The sequence below is a fragment of the Pelecanus crispus genome, chromosome 11 (genome assembly GCF_030463565.1).
Source record: "Pelecanus crispus isolate bPelCri1 chromosome 11, bPelCri1.pri, whole genome shotgun sequence".
Taxonomy (NCBI): Eukaryota; Metazoa; Chordata; class Aves; order Pelecaniformes; family Pelecanidae; genus Pelecanus; species Pelecanus crispus.
Window position 1 is genome coordinate 1,553,398 of NC_134653.1, and position 19,029 is coordinate 1,572,426.

Sequence of the window (19,029 nt, forward strand, 5' to 3'; positions counted from 1 at the left end):
CCGGGGCCCAGCACTCCCCAAACATGGGCACCCTGCTGTCCCTGGAGCCGTGCAGGGCTGGTGCGGTGTCCCCCACCCCTGACTGTGCCGGGGTGCTCCTGGCCGAGCAGGGCCAGCGTGGTGTCCCCCGTGTCCTGGTGCCGCGCAGGGCCGGCATGGCATTGGCATCCCCAATGTCCCCGCTGTAGTGCAGGGCTGGCACGGCGTCCACCACGTCCCCGGTGCCGCGCAGGGCTGGCGGGGTGTCCCCCATGTCCTGGTGCCGTGCAGGACCGGCGTGGTGTCCCCCGTGCCGTCGTTGCTGTCGCTGCCGAGGGCCTGTGCGGGGAGGGAAGAGGCCCCAGCTCAGACCCCCCTTCATCCCAACCCGCTCCAGGTGCTGCCGCGTCCGTGGCCTCTCAGAGCGGCGGACAGGGACGGGGACGACGCCTGGCCTGTGCCCCGCGCTATCCCCCGCACACCCCTCTCCAATCCCCACTGGCCCGGGCACACAGCTGGTGTTGCTGTGGCAACGGCCAGCGGTGCCGGAGTACCACCACCTCCTCCCGCATCCCTCTCCTTCCCAGCCCTGCTCTGCTGCATCTCCCGCCCCGGCCGCTCTCCCGCTGCAGAGCCCTCCGGCTGCCTGGCACTGCCGGGCAGGATGGCCGCGGGGGCCGGCGGTGGTCCCCGTGCCGGGCTCGCGGGCGAGGGACAAGGGACACCCAGCAAGGCCGAGCCCGGCCAGCCTGCTGTTGGGGAGATTCCTGCTGTGGGCCTGGACGCTCGCCCCGCGCCCCGGCTGGGCTGCATGTCTCCAGCTCTGCCGGACCCCCCGGTGCCGGTGCCGGGCTGCTCTTGTGCAGTTTCCCTACGGGACCCAACTCTCCTGCCCGGCAGCAGGGCCGCGTGCGCGGCAGCGGGTGCCATGCTCCCGGCACGAGCACCTCCGGCCGCGGCAGCGGGGCTGGAGGAGCGGTGCGTGGCACGGGGTGGGAGAGCACGGAGCAGGGGCTGTCCCGTGCTGCGGCGTCCCCACGTCCCCCGTCCCCTCCACGTGCCGGTCCCACGCGTGCCTCCGGCGCTCCCCGCGCTGCGTGGCACCAGGAAGATTTGTAACTTAGCTCTGTTATCTGGATAATATCCTATTCATGTGGGGTTTAATAAATGAGATTTTAAAAATCCCTGCGTGAATTAACACGGGTTGCTATGGCGACATGGGGCCCGATTTAGCGTGTGGAGTACGAGTTTGTGGGGCCCGGGCCGGCCGCAGCGCGCACCGCGCTCGCTTCCCGGGCATCCATAATTGATGAGGTTGTCTGAAAGTTACGCAAATCAGATGCAGGGATTTGGCAGCAAACTGTTTCCCTCCTTGTCCCCTCCTCCCTGGTGCTACCTCGAAGAATTGTAGTGACTTGGCGTTTTCCCCTCAGCTCCCCGGCTCGGGCACCGTGGGACGGGACGAGGGCCCGGGGTGTCCCCAGCAGCGCCGTGCCCACCGCACCGTCCCCATCCCGGGCACCCGGGGCTTTGGGCAGCGGGAGACGGGGCTGCGCTGTGCCGTGCGGGAGTACTATGGTTCCTCGGCCGTGGTGTGTTGGAGCGTGCAGGCTCCTTCCCTCTGAGGCCGGTGCCGTCGGTGGCTCATCTGCTTTGGAAATGGCTTCTGCGTGGCACCGCCGGTGCCGTGGGAGAGACCTCGAGCCGAGGGCCGGGCCCTTCTGCCCCGGCTTCTCCTCCCACCGGGCTGGGGGGCTTTGCAAAGCTTTTCCACACGTGGCGGCTCCGTGTGGCAAAGGAGAGGTCCTGGCACGTGGCCCCGCGGTGCCGGGCGAGCACCCGGCGTGGCAGGGGCTGGCTGCAGCCCGGCTGTGCGGGTGGGAGCCGGGGCTGTGTCCCGTGGGGCTGCGCTGCCCACCCTGTGCCTGCCCCTCGGTGCCATCCTGGCCACCCAGGCTGCCGTCAGGGCTCGCGTCCTCGTGCGCCGCCGGAGCTCTGGGTTCCTCGCTCCGGGACGCCCGGGGCCGGATGAGCCACGCTGCCTGGCCAGGCTCGGGAGCTGGGCATGGGGTCCCGCACCCCCTGCACCCTGCTATGCCGGGGTAACCCAGCCCTGCCCAGCCCCACTGCCTGGGGGTGCGGGTGCAGCTCTTGGGGTGCCCCTGCCCTGGGTTGGAGACCCCCGCCCGCTCCCATGTTGCTGCCTGCACAGGGCTCCGCGTCCTGCCCTGCCTGTCTGATCCCAGCCAGCCCCGGCCCCGCTGCCGGGCGTGGGGAGCGGGTCCTGCCCTTCCCCGGGGAGGGACCCCAGCCCCACTGGCACCACTGGCGCTGCGCTCGCCCTCCGGCCATGCTGCTCCCGGCTCCGGGCCGTGCGGGGCAGGCAGAGCCCGCTACGGGGGAAAAGACCGGGATGGGAGCCAGCTCCTCGGAGGGGTGCGCATGGTGCGGGCAGCCTGCCTGGAAGCGGGCAGCAGGGGAGGGACCCCAAAGCTCAGCGAGCACCCCCAGGCTTCTCACCCTCTAGGGTGCTGCCATTCTGTGGGGGCTCGTCCTGGGATGCAAGCGGAGCCGCAGAAGCCAGGCGGGATCGCTGCTTCGCCGGTGCTCCAGGATGTGGGGGCAGCGGGAGGCAGGAGCCAGACCCCCTGGGGACACGGGGTCCCCGGGCACGGCCTCGCCGGCTGCCTCCTGCCCTCCAGCGTGTCCTCCTGCGCAGCGGCCAGTTAATTCTGTTTTTTTTTTTTCTTTTCCTTGCATTTGATTGCATTAATAATCTCCTCTGATAACAGTATTTAATAAAACCAGGCTAATATGGCGCAGTTAGGAAATGTCTTTGACATTTTACAATTCAATTTCCATGCAGTAAAAGGCAGGGCAGCTGCAAATCCAATTGTGGTGCAGTGCCCAGGGTGCGCGTGGCCGGCAGCCGTCGGAGCTGCCCGGTTCCCCTCGGCCCTCCGGTAATGCCAGAAACTTCCCTGGGTAGCAACCACCCCTAATGGGTCCCACTGCTGCTCCCTGGCCGCGGGCGCTGGGGCAGCCCCCTCCTCGCTGCAGGGGACGCCTGGGCAGGGGGGGAGCAGACGGTGCTCACCGGGACGCCGGAGCCCCCGCGTGCTCCCGGCCTCGGGAGCCGTCGGTGCCAGGCAGGATGCCTGGAGTGGGAGAAAGGGGCTGTGGGGCCGGATCCTGTGTCAGCTTGGCCAAGCTGGGGAGGCTGCAAAGGGGTGCTGGGCCCCCGCACGCCCCCCGTCCCGTGGCCGGGTGCTGCTCCCGCGGTCCCCCCGATCCCCTCAGCGCGGATTAAGGGGCAAAACGCCAAGGGGACGGGCTGGGGCGCGCGGGGCGATGCCGGCACGGGGCGATGCCGGTGCATCCCAGCCGTGTCCCAGGCACAGGGCCTGAGGGCCATCCGGGATGGCGGTCGAGGCCAAGCAGCTCCTGCTGCTGCCGTGTTTAACGGTGCGTCAGCGTGTCCCTTATAAACTTCTTCCTGGGGTTTCTAGCCCGCATGTGAAACCTCGCTCCCAGCAGGACTTGGCAGGCGGGCGCAGGCTGGCGTGTGCCAAGTTTCCTTCCAGAGGGGGTTTATTACTCAGCCCAGGGTGACATCTAGTTATTTTACATTTTCTTGCCTCTCTCTCTCCAGCGGGGCCGGGGTTGCGGGTGCGAACCCTCCTCTGCCCCCCTGCCACCCTAGCACAGCTCCCATTTTGGGGCCGGCCGCGGGGTCCCTGCCCGCTGGGCGATGCTGCGGAGGATCCAGGGCTGTTGGGCACCAACACCGAGGAGCAGCGGAGCCGTGGGCCGGCAGCTCCGCACCCAGCTCGAGGCTCCCTTGCCGGCCTGGATTTTCTCGCGGCAGTCCCAAATTCGCCTGGCTTGACACCAATTAGCCCTTTGCTGGTGGCGGGTGGCCCCTCGAGCCCGGGCTCTCCCAGGGCCGCTGGCTCCGGCTGTTCCCTGCACAAGGACCTTGCCGCTGGGTGCTGCGGTGCTCCCATGCACCGTGGAGGGGTGATGCTCCTGGGGAGCGGCTGGAGGACGTGGCAGGGCCAGGCTGCACCCAAGGGTGATGGTGCTACAGATCCTTGGGGTGCTGGTGCTGCGGCAGCGCTGGGTGCTGTGGGCACCCCAAGACCCCCTCCGCAGCCACCCCCTTCCCGGCCAGCCCAGCTCAGTTTCCAGTAGCCAGGTTGGCATCTGGCTCCCTTGCTCCGCTGAGCTCCCTTTAACCCTCCTCTCCCCAGCCGCTGGGAAAGGCTGCGATCGGCCGCTGCCCCGCTCGGCACGCCTGGGTGCCCCCAGCCCCTTCCCACTCCCCCTGCGCCCACCGCTGGCGGCTGCATGGGCCGCGGCGTGCTCGGCCCCATGGCAGCAAGGCCTGTGGATGGTGGCAGCGTGGCATCATGTCGGGGCCCGGACCGGTGCTGAAGCCGTGGTGGGTCTTTGGTGAACGTCGGCGCCGGGCACATGGTGGGTGGGAGCTGTGGTGTCGCTGATGGGGTGAGCGGTGGAGGGGACCGCCTGGCTCTGGGGTGATGCTTGGGGCAGTGCTTGCACATTTTTGCTATGGGGCTTTGCCTCCTGGTGCCGGTGCGGGAGCGGTGTTTGCCGGGAGCGGTGCCGGGGCTGGGCACCGCTGGCCACCCTGAAGAGCCGGGGCCGGTCAGCCTCTGGCTGAACGCTGGCCATGAACCCGCTGCACGCTGCCCTCGCCAGCCGGCGGCTAAAGGTGCCTTTCACAAGCGTTCAGACACCGTCGGGAGAGCGTTGGAGAACTAATTTCCTGGTATTTAATGGCTGATGCTGTTACGGCCAGGCCAGGCTCCTGCGGATGAGGGAAAGGCAAAACCCGCTCGGCAGCACCCGGTCTGCATGGATGCTGCTACTCTGTCACTGCTTTGTCCCCCAGCTGCGGCCAAGCGTGCCGTGAGGACGGGCCGTGCCGGGCTGGTCACTGAGCCAGCGTGCAGCGCCGATTTCCATCTCTGCTCCGGGTTGCCATCCCGTTCTGCAGCTGGGCACGTGGGACTTGCCCTCCCGGTCCCCTGTCCCCAGAGGGACGGGGGCCAGCGCAGCCTGCCCGGCGCAGGAGCGATCCCGCCAGCGGGCTGGCTCTTCGTGCCGGGCTGAGAGGGATCTTTAAGCCGTAATGAAATGTTAATAGTATTTTCCAACTCAATACGGGAGTAGAAAATGAGGTGTTTAACGCTGGGCTCCGCAGCGACAGGAGCAATCAGCCTGAGAAATGGGAAGCCGGGGACGCAGTGCCAGCCTCAGCACGGCCTGACAGCCCCGTGCTGCCGGGCCTGCTCCGGTGATGGATGGGTGCCGGTGCCCAGCATGAGCCGGCCGGCCAGGGAAGCACGGTGCTGGGATGCTGTGGGAAGAGCGGCTGGCGGGGTAATGCTGAATCTGCTTGGGTCTCCTTGGGTCTTGCCGGCAAGGTCACTGCCGGCCGCCTGGAGAGAGCCGAGCAGATCGAGGTGGTTGTGGGGCTGGGGCGCCCCGGGGCACAGCAGGGCGATGGGACCCCGGCTCTGTGCCCTGCCACGGCCCGGATCAGCTGGAGACGGAGTAGGTTGGAGCTGGTGCCCAAGCAGCTGGCACGGGCACAGCCCGGGCACCGCTTCTCTGAGCACCGTGCCCGCCGGCGGCTGGCTGCTCTGCACCAGCGCTGCTCTGCCGGTGTGTATCCATGTGCCCCTGTGTGCATCCGTGTGCATGCATGTGCCTGCGTGCATGCATCTGCCCCGGTGCATCTGTGGGCATGTGTTTGCCCATGTGCATCTGCCCCTGTGCATCCGTGTGCGTTGTGTGCCCCTGTGCATCCATGCACATGCATGAGCCCGCGTGCATCGTGTGCCCGCGTGCATCGTGTGCCCGTCTGCATTTGCATCCGTGTGCCTGGGGCCATCTCCGCTGGCCGCTTCGGCAGCGCCTCCTCCCCGGCCTGGCGTGGGGCTCGGCGCTGGGGATGGCTCGCGGCAGTGGCAGTGGCAGCCGCTGGCTGATGCCTTCCAGATGCAGCTGCTGGGAGCCTGGGTCCGTGCCGCCTCCTCGCCGAGGCCCCCGTAGGTTTTTGGTCCGTGGCTGCCGGAGCCGTTGGAGCAGACAAAGCAGCCGCCTGCCCGGCTCCTGCATTGCAGCTGGGCTGTTTACGCCGCGCTCCTCGCGGCTGTGCAGCTCCGCAGCAGCTATTCTCCCGGCTGTCTCCACTCCGGCGTGCGTGGATCCTGGGGCTGTCTCTGACTAAGCCCCGGCTCCCGGCAGGGATGGGGCAGGTGGTCCCACACTGCCCCTTCCAGCCCCTCCCAGTGCCCGCTGTGCTGGGGACACTGGGGACACTGGGACGGGTCCTGCGAGCCCTGCGCTTCTCCCGCAGCGCTGCCAGGCCCTCGGAAGCAGTGCGGTGCCTCCGGCCGGGCTCCCGGTGCTCAGGGCACTTGCACGGCATCACTTGGCTGCACATCCACGTGCTGCCCATCTGCCCCGGCAGTGACCGCAGCATCACCAAGCTGCCAACCCATGCACCCACAGAGCTGCCCGTCGCCGTGCCTGTCCTGCCCACAGGCACCACTGGGAAAGCCGCTGCGGTGCGGAGGGTGCATGGGTGGGCACGGTGCACCGGGTGCATGGGTGGGTACGGTGCGGAGGGTGCATGGGTGGGCACAGCGCACTGGCACGCACGGAAACCAGGCTGTTATGTGGACGAGGACAAGCGACGGTATTAAAGGCACTGTGTTTAAAATAGCCCTAGGGCCTGTTTTACCCGCGTACGGCGGGGAAGCTCAGAGCCCAGCGCTGCAGCGTTGCTTATTGCCCTCTTATTTATCTGGGCTGCCCGCACGCACACACGTGCACACGCTCTGTGTACGGCGGGGAGCTCCCCACCGTGTCCCAGCGATTCTGCACTGTGCCTGGGTTCGTGGGAGGTGATAGTGACCGTTCGTTAGTTAACGATGCTTTAAGATACACAAAGCTGCCGGTCCGTCCTTGCAGGGCAGCGTGGCTGGGGTCAGTCCTTCCCCTGGCCCCACGGAGGAGATGGGGAGGATGGAGACGGGGCCGGGCAGGATCGCCTCTGCCCTGGAGCGGAGGTGAGTGGTGCCAGCGTCTGCCCCTCTCTGCTCCCTTGTCCTGGGCAGCCCCTGCTCAGGCACCGAGGATGCCCAGTGCCGGCTGTACTGGGATGTGGATGCAGGGACGGACGGGCCAACACAGGCTGGCGGTGGCCCCGAGCAACCCCAACCTGTCCCCTGCCGCGGCAGCCTCGCCGTGCCGGCGGTGACTCCTTCCAGCCAGGGTGATTACTGAAAATTACCTGTTTGCCGCCGCCCCGGCACGGGGAGGACAGGCTGTCAATTAAGGCTCCATGGAAGCGGCACCAACACGCATTTCCGCGGAGACGAGGGTGGGCATACGGCTGGCACCGGGCCGGCGGCGATGGGCGCAACAGGGCTGGTGTGATCCTTGGTGCTGGTGCCACGGGGCTGAGCATGGCACCCCGTGTCCCACCTGCGGGGCCAGAGCCGACGCATCGCTGCGCTGCCTGCACCCCTGCCCATCCCTGCTGCCGGCTTTCCTGCATCCCCGCTCGCACGGGGCCAAGTCACCGGCAGCCTTCGCACGGCAGAGCGGTGCAGCCCGTGTGTTATTCAGGGGTCAGTGGGTTTGCAGGCAGCCCGGAGCGGGCAGGAGGCTGCCGGGACTTCACAGGCAGCGACCCTGCACTGGGTGGGAGCGTCTGCAGAGCCGGGGGGCTGCACGGCTGGGCCCCAAACCGGGGTTTGGGGAGGCCCCGTGATGCTGGGGCTGCCGCGGGGGAATCCGGCTGATGGCAGCGCCAGTGGGGAACAGCTCGGCCGGGCTCCACGCGGCAAAGGTCGGGTGAGGATACGGCTCTGCGATGCAGGGAGAGCGGGGATGCTCACGGTAGCTGCTGGTGAGCACTGCCGCCCCGGCACCGCGCTGGCAGGCACCATGGGGTGCTGGGTCCCCGGCCGGCTCCAGATTCTCAGCGGGTCGGCTCTACCTTGGGTACACCTGCATCCCCCGTCCCCGCCTGCCCTGGCAGCCTTGCAGGGTCAGCCCCTCATCCTTCCTTGGGATTGAAAAGTTGCCTTTTTTTTTTTTTTTTTTGTAAAAAAAAAAAATCACAGCGGAGTCTCCGCTGCCTCTTGAAAGCTGCGTTTAAGTTGCTTCATCCTGGCCCCAGGGGACAGCCCTGCACTGCTGCAGCACCGTGACTCAGGCTGCCACGGCCTATTGATTTTGAAGTGCAGATTTCTCCGCTCCCTGGGGAAGGCTCCGCACGAGGGCCGGCCGGCCGGAGCACCAGCAGGTGCGCTGGGCACAGGGCCAGCATCCCCAAAAAGCATCTTGGGATTTGGGGAACGGCTTGTGATGGGCACCGGGGCACCCAGCTGTGGGTGTCCAGATGGGAATGGGTGTCCACATGTGATGGGAATGGGTATCCAGCCGTGATGGGCACTGGAGCATCCAGCTGTGGTGGGCAGTGGGTGTCCAGCTGTGATAGGCAGCAGGTGCCCAGCTGTGACAGGCAGTGGAATATCCAGCTGTGATGGGCAGTGGATGTCCAACTGATGGGTGTCCAGCTGTGATGGGCAGTTGTTTTCCAGCTGTGGTGGGCAGTGGATATCCAGCTGTGAGGGGCACTGGAGTATCCAGCTGTGATGGGCAGTGGGTATCCAGCTGTGATGGGCAGTGGGTATCCAGCTGTGAGGGGCACTGGAGTATCCAGCTGTGATGGGCAGTGTGCATCTAGCTGTGATGGGCAGTTGTTTTCCAGCTGTGATGGGCACTGGGGTGTCCAGCTGTGATGGGCAGTGTGCATCTAGCTGTGATGGGCAGTTGTTTTCCAGCTGTGATGGGCACTGGGGTGTCCAGCTGTGGTGGGCAGTGTGCATCTAGCTGTGATGGGCAGTTGTTTTCCAGCTGTGGTGGGCACTGTGCTGCAATGGGTCCGTCCCATCCCTGCCGCCTCTTTGCCCCAGGCAATCCCTTCCCACGCAGCCAGCAGCCCGCGAGCTTCCCGTTGCATTATTTATACAGTCAAAATCGATCAGAAGATGATAACGGCTTCATTAGCATCTGAACATCACGTCGGCCTCGGTGCTTGACACGACCTTGGCTGCAGGAGTACAAGCCTTTCGCTGTCTGACAGCGGCGAGGCCCGGCTCCCCGGCATCTCCATCGCCACCAGAGCCAGCCAGGGCCGCTCCGGCCACCTCCGTGGGGTCCCCATCCCTGCTGCGAGGAATGAGACCACTCATGCCAGGGCTCCTCGTGCAGCAACTGCTTGCAGCGCCCGTTGTTTGTGTGGCGCTCGTCAAGCAAGGATATAATTAAGAGTAGCTATTTTGGATGCTTCCTTTATCCGGCAGCTCACGGCGATGCCGCTGCAGGGTCCTCCCCTCCTCCTCCAAAACAGGCGCTCGGCTTTGCCGTGAATGTCTTCCCCGTGGGGACTTGGCGTCATCCTGCTTGTGGGGTCCCGGGGGTCCCCGTTGGGCAGGTTGGGGGGGACACACACAGGGGTCCTGCTGCAGAGGTGGGGATGGTGGGACCGGAGAGGAGGGGGGGCACTGCAGTGGGGTGATGAGGGATGGGGGAGGAAGATTTGGGGGGGGGGGTTGCCCCAGCTCATTCACTGCTGCCGCCAAGCTGCGGGGGGGCAGCGACTGCTTTCCCCTCATTAAGTAGATGTTGATTTAGCGGAGGCTGGAGCCATCTGCTCGGAGCAGCCGCCCGCTCCCTGCGAGCTGGCGCGGCGCTGCCAGGGGGAGCTGGGCGAGGATGTGCTTCGTCAGCGGGGGCTTGGCTGGGAGCCCCCGCGCCCCGGCCGGGCATCGATCGCTGCTGGCGCTGCGCTGGCTGCAGATGCAGGGGGCTGGCGCATGAGCACGTTAACGGGTGCAGCATGGCCCCGCTGCTGGGAAGGGAGAGGAGACCCTGGCCAGGGGCCACGGAGGCACTGAGGGGTCCCATCGCCCGGGGCTGTGGCCTCGGACATGGGTCCAGGGTCAGGGCTGGAGCAGCTGGGCATGGGGGTCTCCCCACAGTGTGCACCAGGGTGCCGGGAGCCATGGTTGGGCACGGGGGTCTCCGCACAGTGTACACTGGGGAGCCCAGAGCCATGGTTGGGCACGGGGGTCTCCCCACGGCGTGCACTGGAGTGCCGGGAGTCATGGTTGGGCACCGGGGTCTCCCCGCGGCGTGCACCGGGGTGCCGGGAGCCATGGCTGGGCACGGGGGTCTCCCCGCGGCGTGCACCGGGGTGCCGGGAGCCATGGCTGGGCACGGGGGTCTCCCCGCGGCGTGCACCGGGGTGCCGGGAGCCATGGTTGGGCACGGGGGTCTCCCCGCGGCGTGCACCGGGGTGCCGGGAGCCATGGTTGGGCACGGGGGTCTCCCCGCGGCGTGCACCGGGGTGCCGGGAGCCATGGCTGGGCACGGGGGTCTCCCCGCGGCGTGCACCGGGGTGCCGGGAGCCATGGCTGGGCACGGGGGGTCTCCCCGCGACGTGCACCAGGATGCTCAGAGTGGCGGCCAGGCTCAGTATGGGGGTGCAGGGGGTCAGGGTGATCCACGGCTGGACCCTGGGGTCGGGCAGAGCCGCTCCCCCGTGCACGCCTGGCCCTGCACGTGCAGCCGGCTCGTGCGTCGCCTGCCGTCGCGGTGCCCATCCGGGGCCGTCGCTGCTGCGGGGCGGCCGGCGCGTGGCCGGGGAGGCCAGGGCTGGCGAGGAGTTCGCCGCCCCCGCTGCACTCAGAGCGCCGGGATGAATTCGAGCGTGCATTTAGCTACTGTGATCCCTGTGTTTAAGTAAAGGCATTTCTGGGAGTAGTGGCTGGGCTGAGCTCCCCGCGGCGGTGTTTACTCGTGGCAGACGCTGTTTATAGTCGGTGTCTATGGCAGACGGCTGCGGCTCCCGGTGCGCGCAGGAGATGCGGGCTGGAGCCAGACCCGGCGGTGCTGGGGCTCGCTGGATCCAGCAGCGCAGCACGTCCCCCTTTCCTGGGGCTGGCGATGCGGTCCTGCCCGACCCTGCTCGGCACCGTCAGGGCCCTCGGGATGCTCGCGGGGTGCGAGCTGCTCCGAGAGCCCTGGGGGGGCCGTGCCATGGGGCTGAGAGTGCATGGGGAGCCCTGTGCTCCCACGCGGCATGAGCATCGCCCAAGCAGCCTGTGGGGAGCAAAGAGGGGACATTGGGGTGTCCCAAGGACGGTGGCGGGGTCTGAGCAGCGTCTGCCCCATGGCCCCAGCGTCTGCCTCCGCGTGGGCAGGGCAGGATGGCGCTCGCGGGCGCTCGGTGCTCTCCGTCACCCCTCCGGCGATCCCGGCAGGGAGGACAGCCAGGGACACGCTCAGTGCCCGCTGGCAGCGTGGCCGTGCAGGAGCCCTGCTCTCCTCCCTGCCGTGCCCGTCTCCTTTTGTGGCTGGTATTTTTAATTGGCAGCGCTCTCAGCTCCCTTCCCTCTCCCTTGTTAGTGGCGGAGTTTTCCTTGTGCTTCCCAGCCATTAACGAGCTCTCCCGTGGCTCGCTGCCCCCAGACAGGCCGCAGATCCTGCACGGCGGCGGTGGGGCCGAGACGGCCCCAGGCTGCGGATCCAGCGGCATGTGGGAGCACCCATCCCGCTCCCCCTGCCCCGGCGACCGCGAGCACCCAGCAGCAGCGGGACCGTGCCGAGGGCCTGGTTGGGCTCCAGGCTGCGGCACTGCGCCCTCGGCATGGCTCCGTTGTGCCCCATGCCAGGCTGCCAATGCCGTGCCGGGCAAGCACGCCGCTTCGTTACAGGAGGAGCTTAATTGCTGGGCTGTGGGACCACGGCGTGAGGGTTTTGCTTGCAGCCCCTTTGGTGGTGCTGGCTGGCGCGGCCGCTGCTGCTTTCCCTGCCCGCTGCCGGTGCAAAGCCGCTGTCCGGCAAGGACCGCGGTGCTGGTGCAGACATGGGGTTGATTCTCCGCTGGTGCCACGCCGGCTCCCACCATGGGGGTCTTGGCCTGGCCCCTGGGGGTGCCAGCTGCCACCCATACCACCATCCACACCTCTCCACGCTGCCGGGCAGCCGGCGGCACCCCAGGGTGCTGCACCCCAGGAGGATGCGGGACCACCCGGCTGCTCCCCAGGGGACCCCATCAGACCAATGCTGCACCTAAAGTTGTTTTCCCGGCACCGCTTGAAGCCACGCTGGACCCTAAGCTCGCCGCAGCCGAGCACGGGCACCGGCAGGCTCGTGGCCGCTGCCAGAGCTTTAACGAAAGTCAAACCGCTGCACGGCTGGAAGTCACTGACTAAGCACTTGGCATGGGCGTTGATGGAAGTGCTAAACAGATTTTGGCAGCCGCAGCCTCTCCTGCAGGTGCAGGGAGGAAAGATTTGCCGCTACGGTGTGTTCGGCTGATGCCGGTTTGGCTGGTGCCGGGGGCTGCCGGCACGCACCCGGGGATCGGCGTCGCGGGGTGCAGCGGTGACGCTGCTGGCGTCACCGCTGCACCCCGCGACGCCAATCCCTGGACATTGCCCCATCCCAGCCCCTCACTGGGAGCATCCCGTGGGAAAGGCCAGGCACCGCAGACCTGCTGACATCCATCCGTCTGTCTGCAAGGGCCGGTTAGCCGGAGCGGGGGCCCATCTCGGGGCCGGAGATTGGAGCCAGTGCCGGGCACGGTGCCGCTCCTGCGCCCGCTGGCTCCTTTTGTCCGCCGGCCATTTGCATCCCTGGGGGGCGGCTCGGCCCCCTTCTCCTGGGAGCTGCTTCTTGGCGCCGGGCGGCAGCGGAAGGAGCCCTGGGCTCCTCTCCACCGGCACTGAATGGCACCTTTGTTGGGGAGCCTGGCGGCAGGTCGGGGCTGGCGGGGACCCGCTCGGCCCCGTCCGCTGCGGTCGTTCCCGGTGCCGGGGGGCTCTGCCCGCCAGCAACATCCAGTCCTTCCCCGGGGGGAGCACGGGGATGCTGCAGCGGGGGGGACTGTTCCCCGGGTCTGGCCGCCCCGATGGGGATTTGTTGCTGGGGTGGTTTGTTAATGTGTTAAACGCATAGCGCGGGCTGCCAGGGCAAGGGAGGATGCCCCATCGCGTGGGGCTTGGGCTGGTGGCATCTTGTTTGCTGGAAGGAGGGCGAGCAGGGCTGGCTGCGGGGATCCTGTGGTGCCCCATCCCTCCCCATGCCCTGGGGACCCCCCTGCAGTGCCCCATCCCTCCCCATGCCCTGGGGACCCCCCCGCAGTGCCCCATCCCTCCCCATGCCCTGGGGACCCCCCCCGCAGTGCCCCATCCCTCCCCATGCCCTGGGGACCCCCCTGCAGTGCCCCATCCCTCCCCATGCCCTGGGGTCCCCCCTGCAGTGCCCCGTCCCTCCCCATGACCTGGGGACCCCCCTGCAGTAGCCCTGTCCCTCCCCATGCCCTGGGGACCCCCCTGCAGTGCCCCATCCCTCCCCATGCCCTGGGGACCCCCCTGCAGTGCCCCATCCCTCCCCATGCCCTGGGGACCCCCCCGCAGTGCCCCATCCCTCCCCATGCCCTGGGGACCCCCCTGCAGTGCCCCATCCCTCCCCATGCCCTGGGGACCCCCTGCAGTGCCCCGTCCCTCCCCATGACCTGGGGACCCCCCTGCAGTAGCCCTGTCCCTCCCCATGCCCTGGGGTCCCCCCTGCAGTGCCCCATCCCTCCCCATGCCCTGGGGACCCCCCTGCAGTGCCCCATCCCTCCCCATGCCCTGGGGACCCCCCCGCAGTGCCCCATCCCTCCCCATGCCCTGGGGACCCCCCTGCAGTGCCCCGTCCCTCCCCATGACCTGGGGACCCCCCTGCAGTAGCCCTGTCCCTCCCCATGCCCTGGGGACCCCCCTGCAGTGCCCCATCCCTCCCCATGCCCTGGGGACCCCTCAGCAGTGGCCCTGTCCCTCCCCATGCCCTGGGGACCCCCCTGCAGTAGCCGTGTCCCTCCCCATGCCCTGGGGACCCCCCTGCAGTAGCCCTGTCCCTCCCCATGCCCTGGGGACCCCCCTGCAGTCACCCCATCCCTCCCCATGCCCTGGGGACCCCCCTGCAGTGCCCCATCCCTCCCCATGCCCTGGGGACCCCCCCGCAGTGCCCCATCCCTCCCCATGGCCTGGGGACCCCCCTGCAGTGCCCCATCCCTCCCCATGCCCTGGGGACCCCCCTGCAGTGCCCCATCCCTCCCCATGCCCTGGGGACCCCCCTGCAGTCACCCCATCCCTCCCCATGCCCTGGGGACCCCCCCTGCAGTCACCCCATCCCTCCCCATGCCCTGGGGACCCCCCCGCAGTGCCCCATCCCTCCCCATGCCCTGGGGACCCCCCCGCAGTGCCCCATCCCTCCCCACACACCCCGGGGACCCTGCTGTGCCCCTTGTATGCGCCAGGGGGAGAGGCTGGGGCTGGGGGCTGCTTGTTGTGGCTGTTCAGAAGCCGTCCCCCATGGCTCTCGCCCATCAGCGCTGGGCTGTGGCATCGTTAGCAAACGTCCTGCAGCTCGGACCGTGGGGTGGCCGTGGAGCACGGGAGGGAGCCAGCGCTGGGTGCCAGAGCCTGGGAGCTTCTGCGTGGGCAGGGAGAAACCTCTGCCACCGCCCCGGCTGCTCCTGGGACCGTCTTGTGGGTCAGGGCCGGGCACAGCCGCCCTTCCCGCTGCGCCCGTTTGCTGACACGGCCCTTTGTGCCGAATAATTGAATATCGCGCTGGGACGCTGACAGGGAGACGCAGTACAGGGGGAGCGAGCAAGGGCACGGCCATGGTGCACGGGGAGCGTCCCAATGGCCCCGCGTCTCCCTTCCCTGCCTGATGTCCCCCACTTCCAGCCGGCTTCTCCCAGCCGGCGCTTGTCCCCGGCACGCTTCCTGCCGAGCTGCCGGGGTGAGCACGGCCGCCCCTTCTCCCTGCCTGGCCGTGCAGCCTTTGAGTTATTTCCCGTAGGCTCGGGGCCGTGCCGGTGCCGGCTCGCTGCGGCAGGCACGGGGGCTGCTGCATGGGTGCTCTGCCGTGCTGCAGCCACCCTCCTCTTCCTCCTCCTCCTGCTCCAGCTCCCTGCTGCCAGGAAGAGCAGGCTCACTGGAAAGCCCGAGTGGCATTTTTCTGTTAAATCTTATGTAAATCTGGCTCCATCCTTCCTCGTGCTGCAAACTGGATTGCCCCGAGGTGGTTTGTTTTCCCACGAAGGCAGGTGTGGGGTGGGAGCGGGGCAGTGCCGGGCAGGGGGCTGCAGGGGCAGGGGACGTGCAGGAGCACGGGGGAGCATGCCGAGCTCCCTGCTCTGCCAAAGCAGCCCATCCCGGCAGCTCAGCGCGGCACCGGGCTCCACGAGGCCATGCCAGAGCCCCAGCACGGCAAAGGAACCGGGGCGGGGAACACTAGCAAGCCCACAGCAGCCTGGGTGGACGGAGACCCCAGTGCCAGGAGAGACCCTTGGGCTCCGCTGCCATCAGCGGGGACCCCTCCACCCTGAGCCCTCCTGCAGAGTTGCAGGGAGCCGCAACCGTGGCAGGGAGGGAAACGCGGAGCTCCCCAGCATGCCCCGGGTCCCTGTCCCGGCCACCTCCCGCGCCGCTCTAACGTGCTGTCCCCTTCCCTCCCTCCCAGAGCTCCTCGGATCGGCAAAGAAAGTCAACGTCAACTTCCAAGACACCGATGGGTGAGTGGGAACAGCTGGGAATGCATGCCGTGGGGTGCACGGGCAAGGGTGCGTGTGCCGCAGGGTACCGCGAGCAGGGGTGCGCGCGCTTTGGGGAGCGGAGGCACGCATGCCCGGCGACGTGTGCGGCACAGGGTGCGGCGAGCAGGAGTCTCGTGTGTCTGCGTGGGCACGCCGGGCTCTCTGGAGCAATGCAGTTGAGCTGCTGGGGTCCGGATGGGCAAGGGCTCTCGCCCCAGGTAGCCAGCGCAGCTGAGCCCTGCCTGCACCCCTGAGCCGGTGGGCTGGCACGTGGCAGCTGCGGGCATCTGAGGAGGCGGGAGGTGAGGGTTGAAAGGCAGAGGAAGAGCTGTGCCCCACGTCTCGCCGGCCTTTTCCCAGCTCTTGCCACAGGCTCGGGGCTCTGTGGGTGTTTGGGGGGGGAGCAGCCCCACGGGGCACCGGGTGGGCGAGCCGTGACCCCACCAGGCTGTGCCGCCGGCGCGCTGCTTTGCAGCCAGCATCCGACAGGCGGGGAGGAGCGGGGAAGGGGGCCGCAGGCTCGCCCCCTGCTAATCACACTAATGAGGCCGTGGGCGCAGGGAGGCAGCCAGAGCCCCGTGGAGGAGGGGGCTGCGGTGGGAGCGGGGAGCGACGCTTGCAGGGCTGGGCAGCAGCCGCCCTGTGCCCCCCCCCGCTCCCCCTGCCCTGTGCCCCCCGCGTCGAGCGAGGCGGCAGGACGTGGGGCTGGGCAATGCCTCTTGGTCCCCGGGGACGACTCTGCTGTGGCCGTGGAAATGGCATGTGAGCCGAGGGGCTGGATGGGGTCAGGAACGGGAGGGCACGTGCTGGGAATGCGCAGCCGCAGCAGCCTGGGTCCCTCCTCATCCTCGCCCCGAGCAGGGCCCCGGCACCGGGGCGGTGGCAGCGGGCATCCCCTGGTACCCACCCGCGTGTCGGCTCTGCCAGCACGCGTGTGTGCACGTGTGTGCGTGCGCAGGTGCATGCAAGCATGCAGATGTGCAGCTGAGCGAGTGTGTGCATGCAAGCGTGTCTGTGGGCGCGAGCGTGCACACACGGCAGCAGAAGCTTGTGGGCACGCCGGCCAGCGGTGGGGCGGGTGTGTGGCGCTGCCCGCGCGGGGCAGGGGCTGGAGGGCGCGACGTGGGCAGGGCGAGGGGATGCATCACCCCACGGACCCCCCGCATGCAGCGGCTGCCAGAGGCGGCAGGTCGCCGGAGGGCTGCGCATTGCAGCAGGGCTGGGACGGCCGTCGAGAGCTGCAGGCAGGGCCCCTGCTCATGTCCTGCCTGCGGCTCCCGGCCGGCTTGGCGGGTGCAGGAGCAGCCCTGCAGCAACCTCCAGCCCCGCTCCTGGAAAGGATCATCCCCTGGGAATGCGCAGGGCAGACCTGGGCTGCAGCCCGTGTGCGCTCCGCTCTGCAGCTGGCGTGCTGTGCCGGCTCAGCCAGCCTTGGTGCTGTGCCTCAGTTTCCCCGTCTCCGCTGTGCTTGCTGATTCCTGGGCTGGTGGGCGAGCACCGTGCTGGTGTTCCCGTGCTTGCCCAGGGGACGGTGCCACGTATGGCGCGTCGGCTGGGCCGTGCCGGGGAAAGCCCCCGAGGCAGCCCGGGAGGAGGGCTGCGATTTGCACCATCTTGAGCGGATTTGAGCAGGGCGCTGGAGCGGAAAATGTTGACATTTCCCAGGCAGACGTTGGGGATCGACCTCCTGCGCAAGCTGTCTGCTCGCATTGCCGCTCCCTGCCAGGGCATCGCGGGCGGCAGCTCCGTGGGGAACATGGTGGCCAAAGCGTGCTCCCCGGCAGGGACATGTACCCCCTCAGCTGGGGGTCCCGGTGATGGGGGGCACACGGGATCGCCTTCCCACCGCCCGCCTCTCGGGCACCAGGCAGCCGTGGGGGCCAGCAGGTCCCGCTGGGGTCTGCAGCCCCTTCCCGTGCTCCGGTGACACCGGGGTGGCCCCGGGGATGGGACGGGGACGCCGTGCGTGACCGGGGCCCGGAGCAGCAGGGTAGCGGGCGCAAGCGCAGCCGTGAGGAGGATGCCGCTGCCGGGAGCAGCAAGTAGGTCAGCTCCTGGCCTGCTTCCCAGCAATGAGCTGCCTGGTTTGGCCAGTCCCGGGGAAAGCAGAGCGGGCTGTGGCACGGCGGGGCAGGGGGCTTTCCCCGCCCCATGGCAAACCCGGCACCGGGCAGGGGCACCGGTGCCATCTGGCAGCCTGGGCCTACCCGCTCTGGTGCCTGTGGTTGTGCTGGAGAAGTGGGTCAGTGGGGAGGGCGGCTCCCTGGCACCCCCCACCCTCGGTGGGACCCCCCCGTGCCTGCCCTGCCTATCGCCTCCCACCCCACGGGGTCTCAGCATCCCTGGGGAGCATTTTGCCTACATCTGTCTTGCTGCAGCATCCCCAGCTCAGACCCGCCGGCCCCAGCTCGGTGCCAACCCCAGCCCGGCGCCCCACCATGCGGGTTGGGGGGGGGGTCTGTCCTGTGGCTGCAGCACCCCAGGAAAAGCTAAATAAAGTGATAAAGGGCTGGAGAGCACACCCATGTCTGCCCCGGCATGTCCAGCCTGCCGGCCCTTGTTGCACGCTGGAGCGTGGCCGGCTCCTGGCTCGACTTGTGGCTCGGCCACGGCTGGTCCCTGCGGCAGCTCTTTCCCCGGCTGCCCACGGAGGGACGTAGAGGTGGGGTTGCGCGGGGAGCTCGGGGACACGTGCGCGTGGGGTGCTGCGGTGGGTGCACGCTGCCGGGCAGGGGCTGGCGGGGCTGCGGAGGGGACAGGGGCGTGGGACCCCTGACACCCCGGGCTGGTCCCCAGGTTCTCGGCTCTGCACCATGCGGCGCTCAACGGCAACACGGAGCTCATCTCGCTGCTGCTGGAGGCACAGGCTGCGGTGGACATCAAGGACAACAAAGGCGAGTCCCTGGGTCCTGGCTGTGGCCCCGTACCCCTCTGCGGGCTCCGGCCGGGCGCGTCGGCGTGCCCGAGGGGCTCACGGCGTGCTGTCCTGCCCGCCTGCAGGCATGCGGCCCCTGCACTACGCGGCTTGGCAAGGCAAGAAGGAGCCCATGAAAATGGTGCTGAAAGCGGGTTCCTCCGTCAACATCCCGTCGGACGAGGGCCAGATCCCCCTGCACCTGGCAGCGCAGCACGGGCACTACGACGTGGTACGGTGGGGCTCGGCGGCGGGGTGCGGCGGTGGCGGGGGGGCCGTGCTGCCCTCCATGCCCTCGCCGAGCTGGGGGGGTCTCGCTCATCCGCAGTCGGAGATGCTCCTGCAGCACCAGTCCAACCCCTGCATCATGGACAATTCGGGGAAGACGCCCCTGGACCTGGCGTGCGAGTTTGGCCGGGTCGGGGTAAGT

The 19,029-nt window shown here is 68.5% G+C and overlaps 1 protein-coding gene across 1 annotated transcript in view; it reads left to right on the forward strand.

Moving 5' to 3' along the window:
* CASKIN1 (CASK interacting protein 1) overlaps positions 1 to 19,029 on the forward strand; it is a 34,334-nt gene that overhangs the window by 1,293 nt on the left and 14,012 nt on the right. The window contains 4 exon segments of the mRNA XM_075718687.1: positions 15,613 to 15,664; positions 18,482 to 18,579; positions 18,686 to 18,831; positions 18,928 to 19,023. Of these exon segments, the coding sequence (XP_075574802.1) occupies positions 15,613 to 15,664; positions 18,482 to 18,579; positions 18,686 to 18,831; positions 18,928 to 19,023 (392 nt within the window).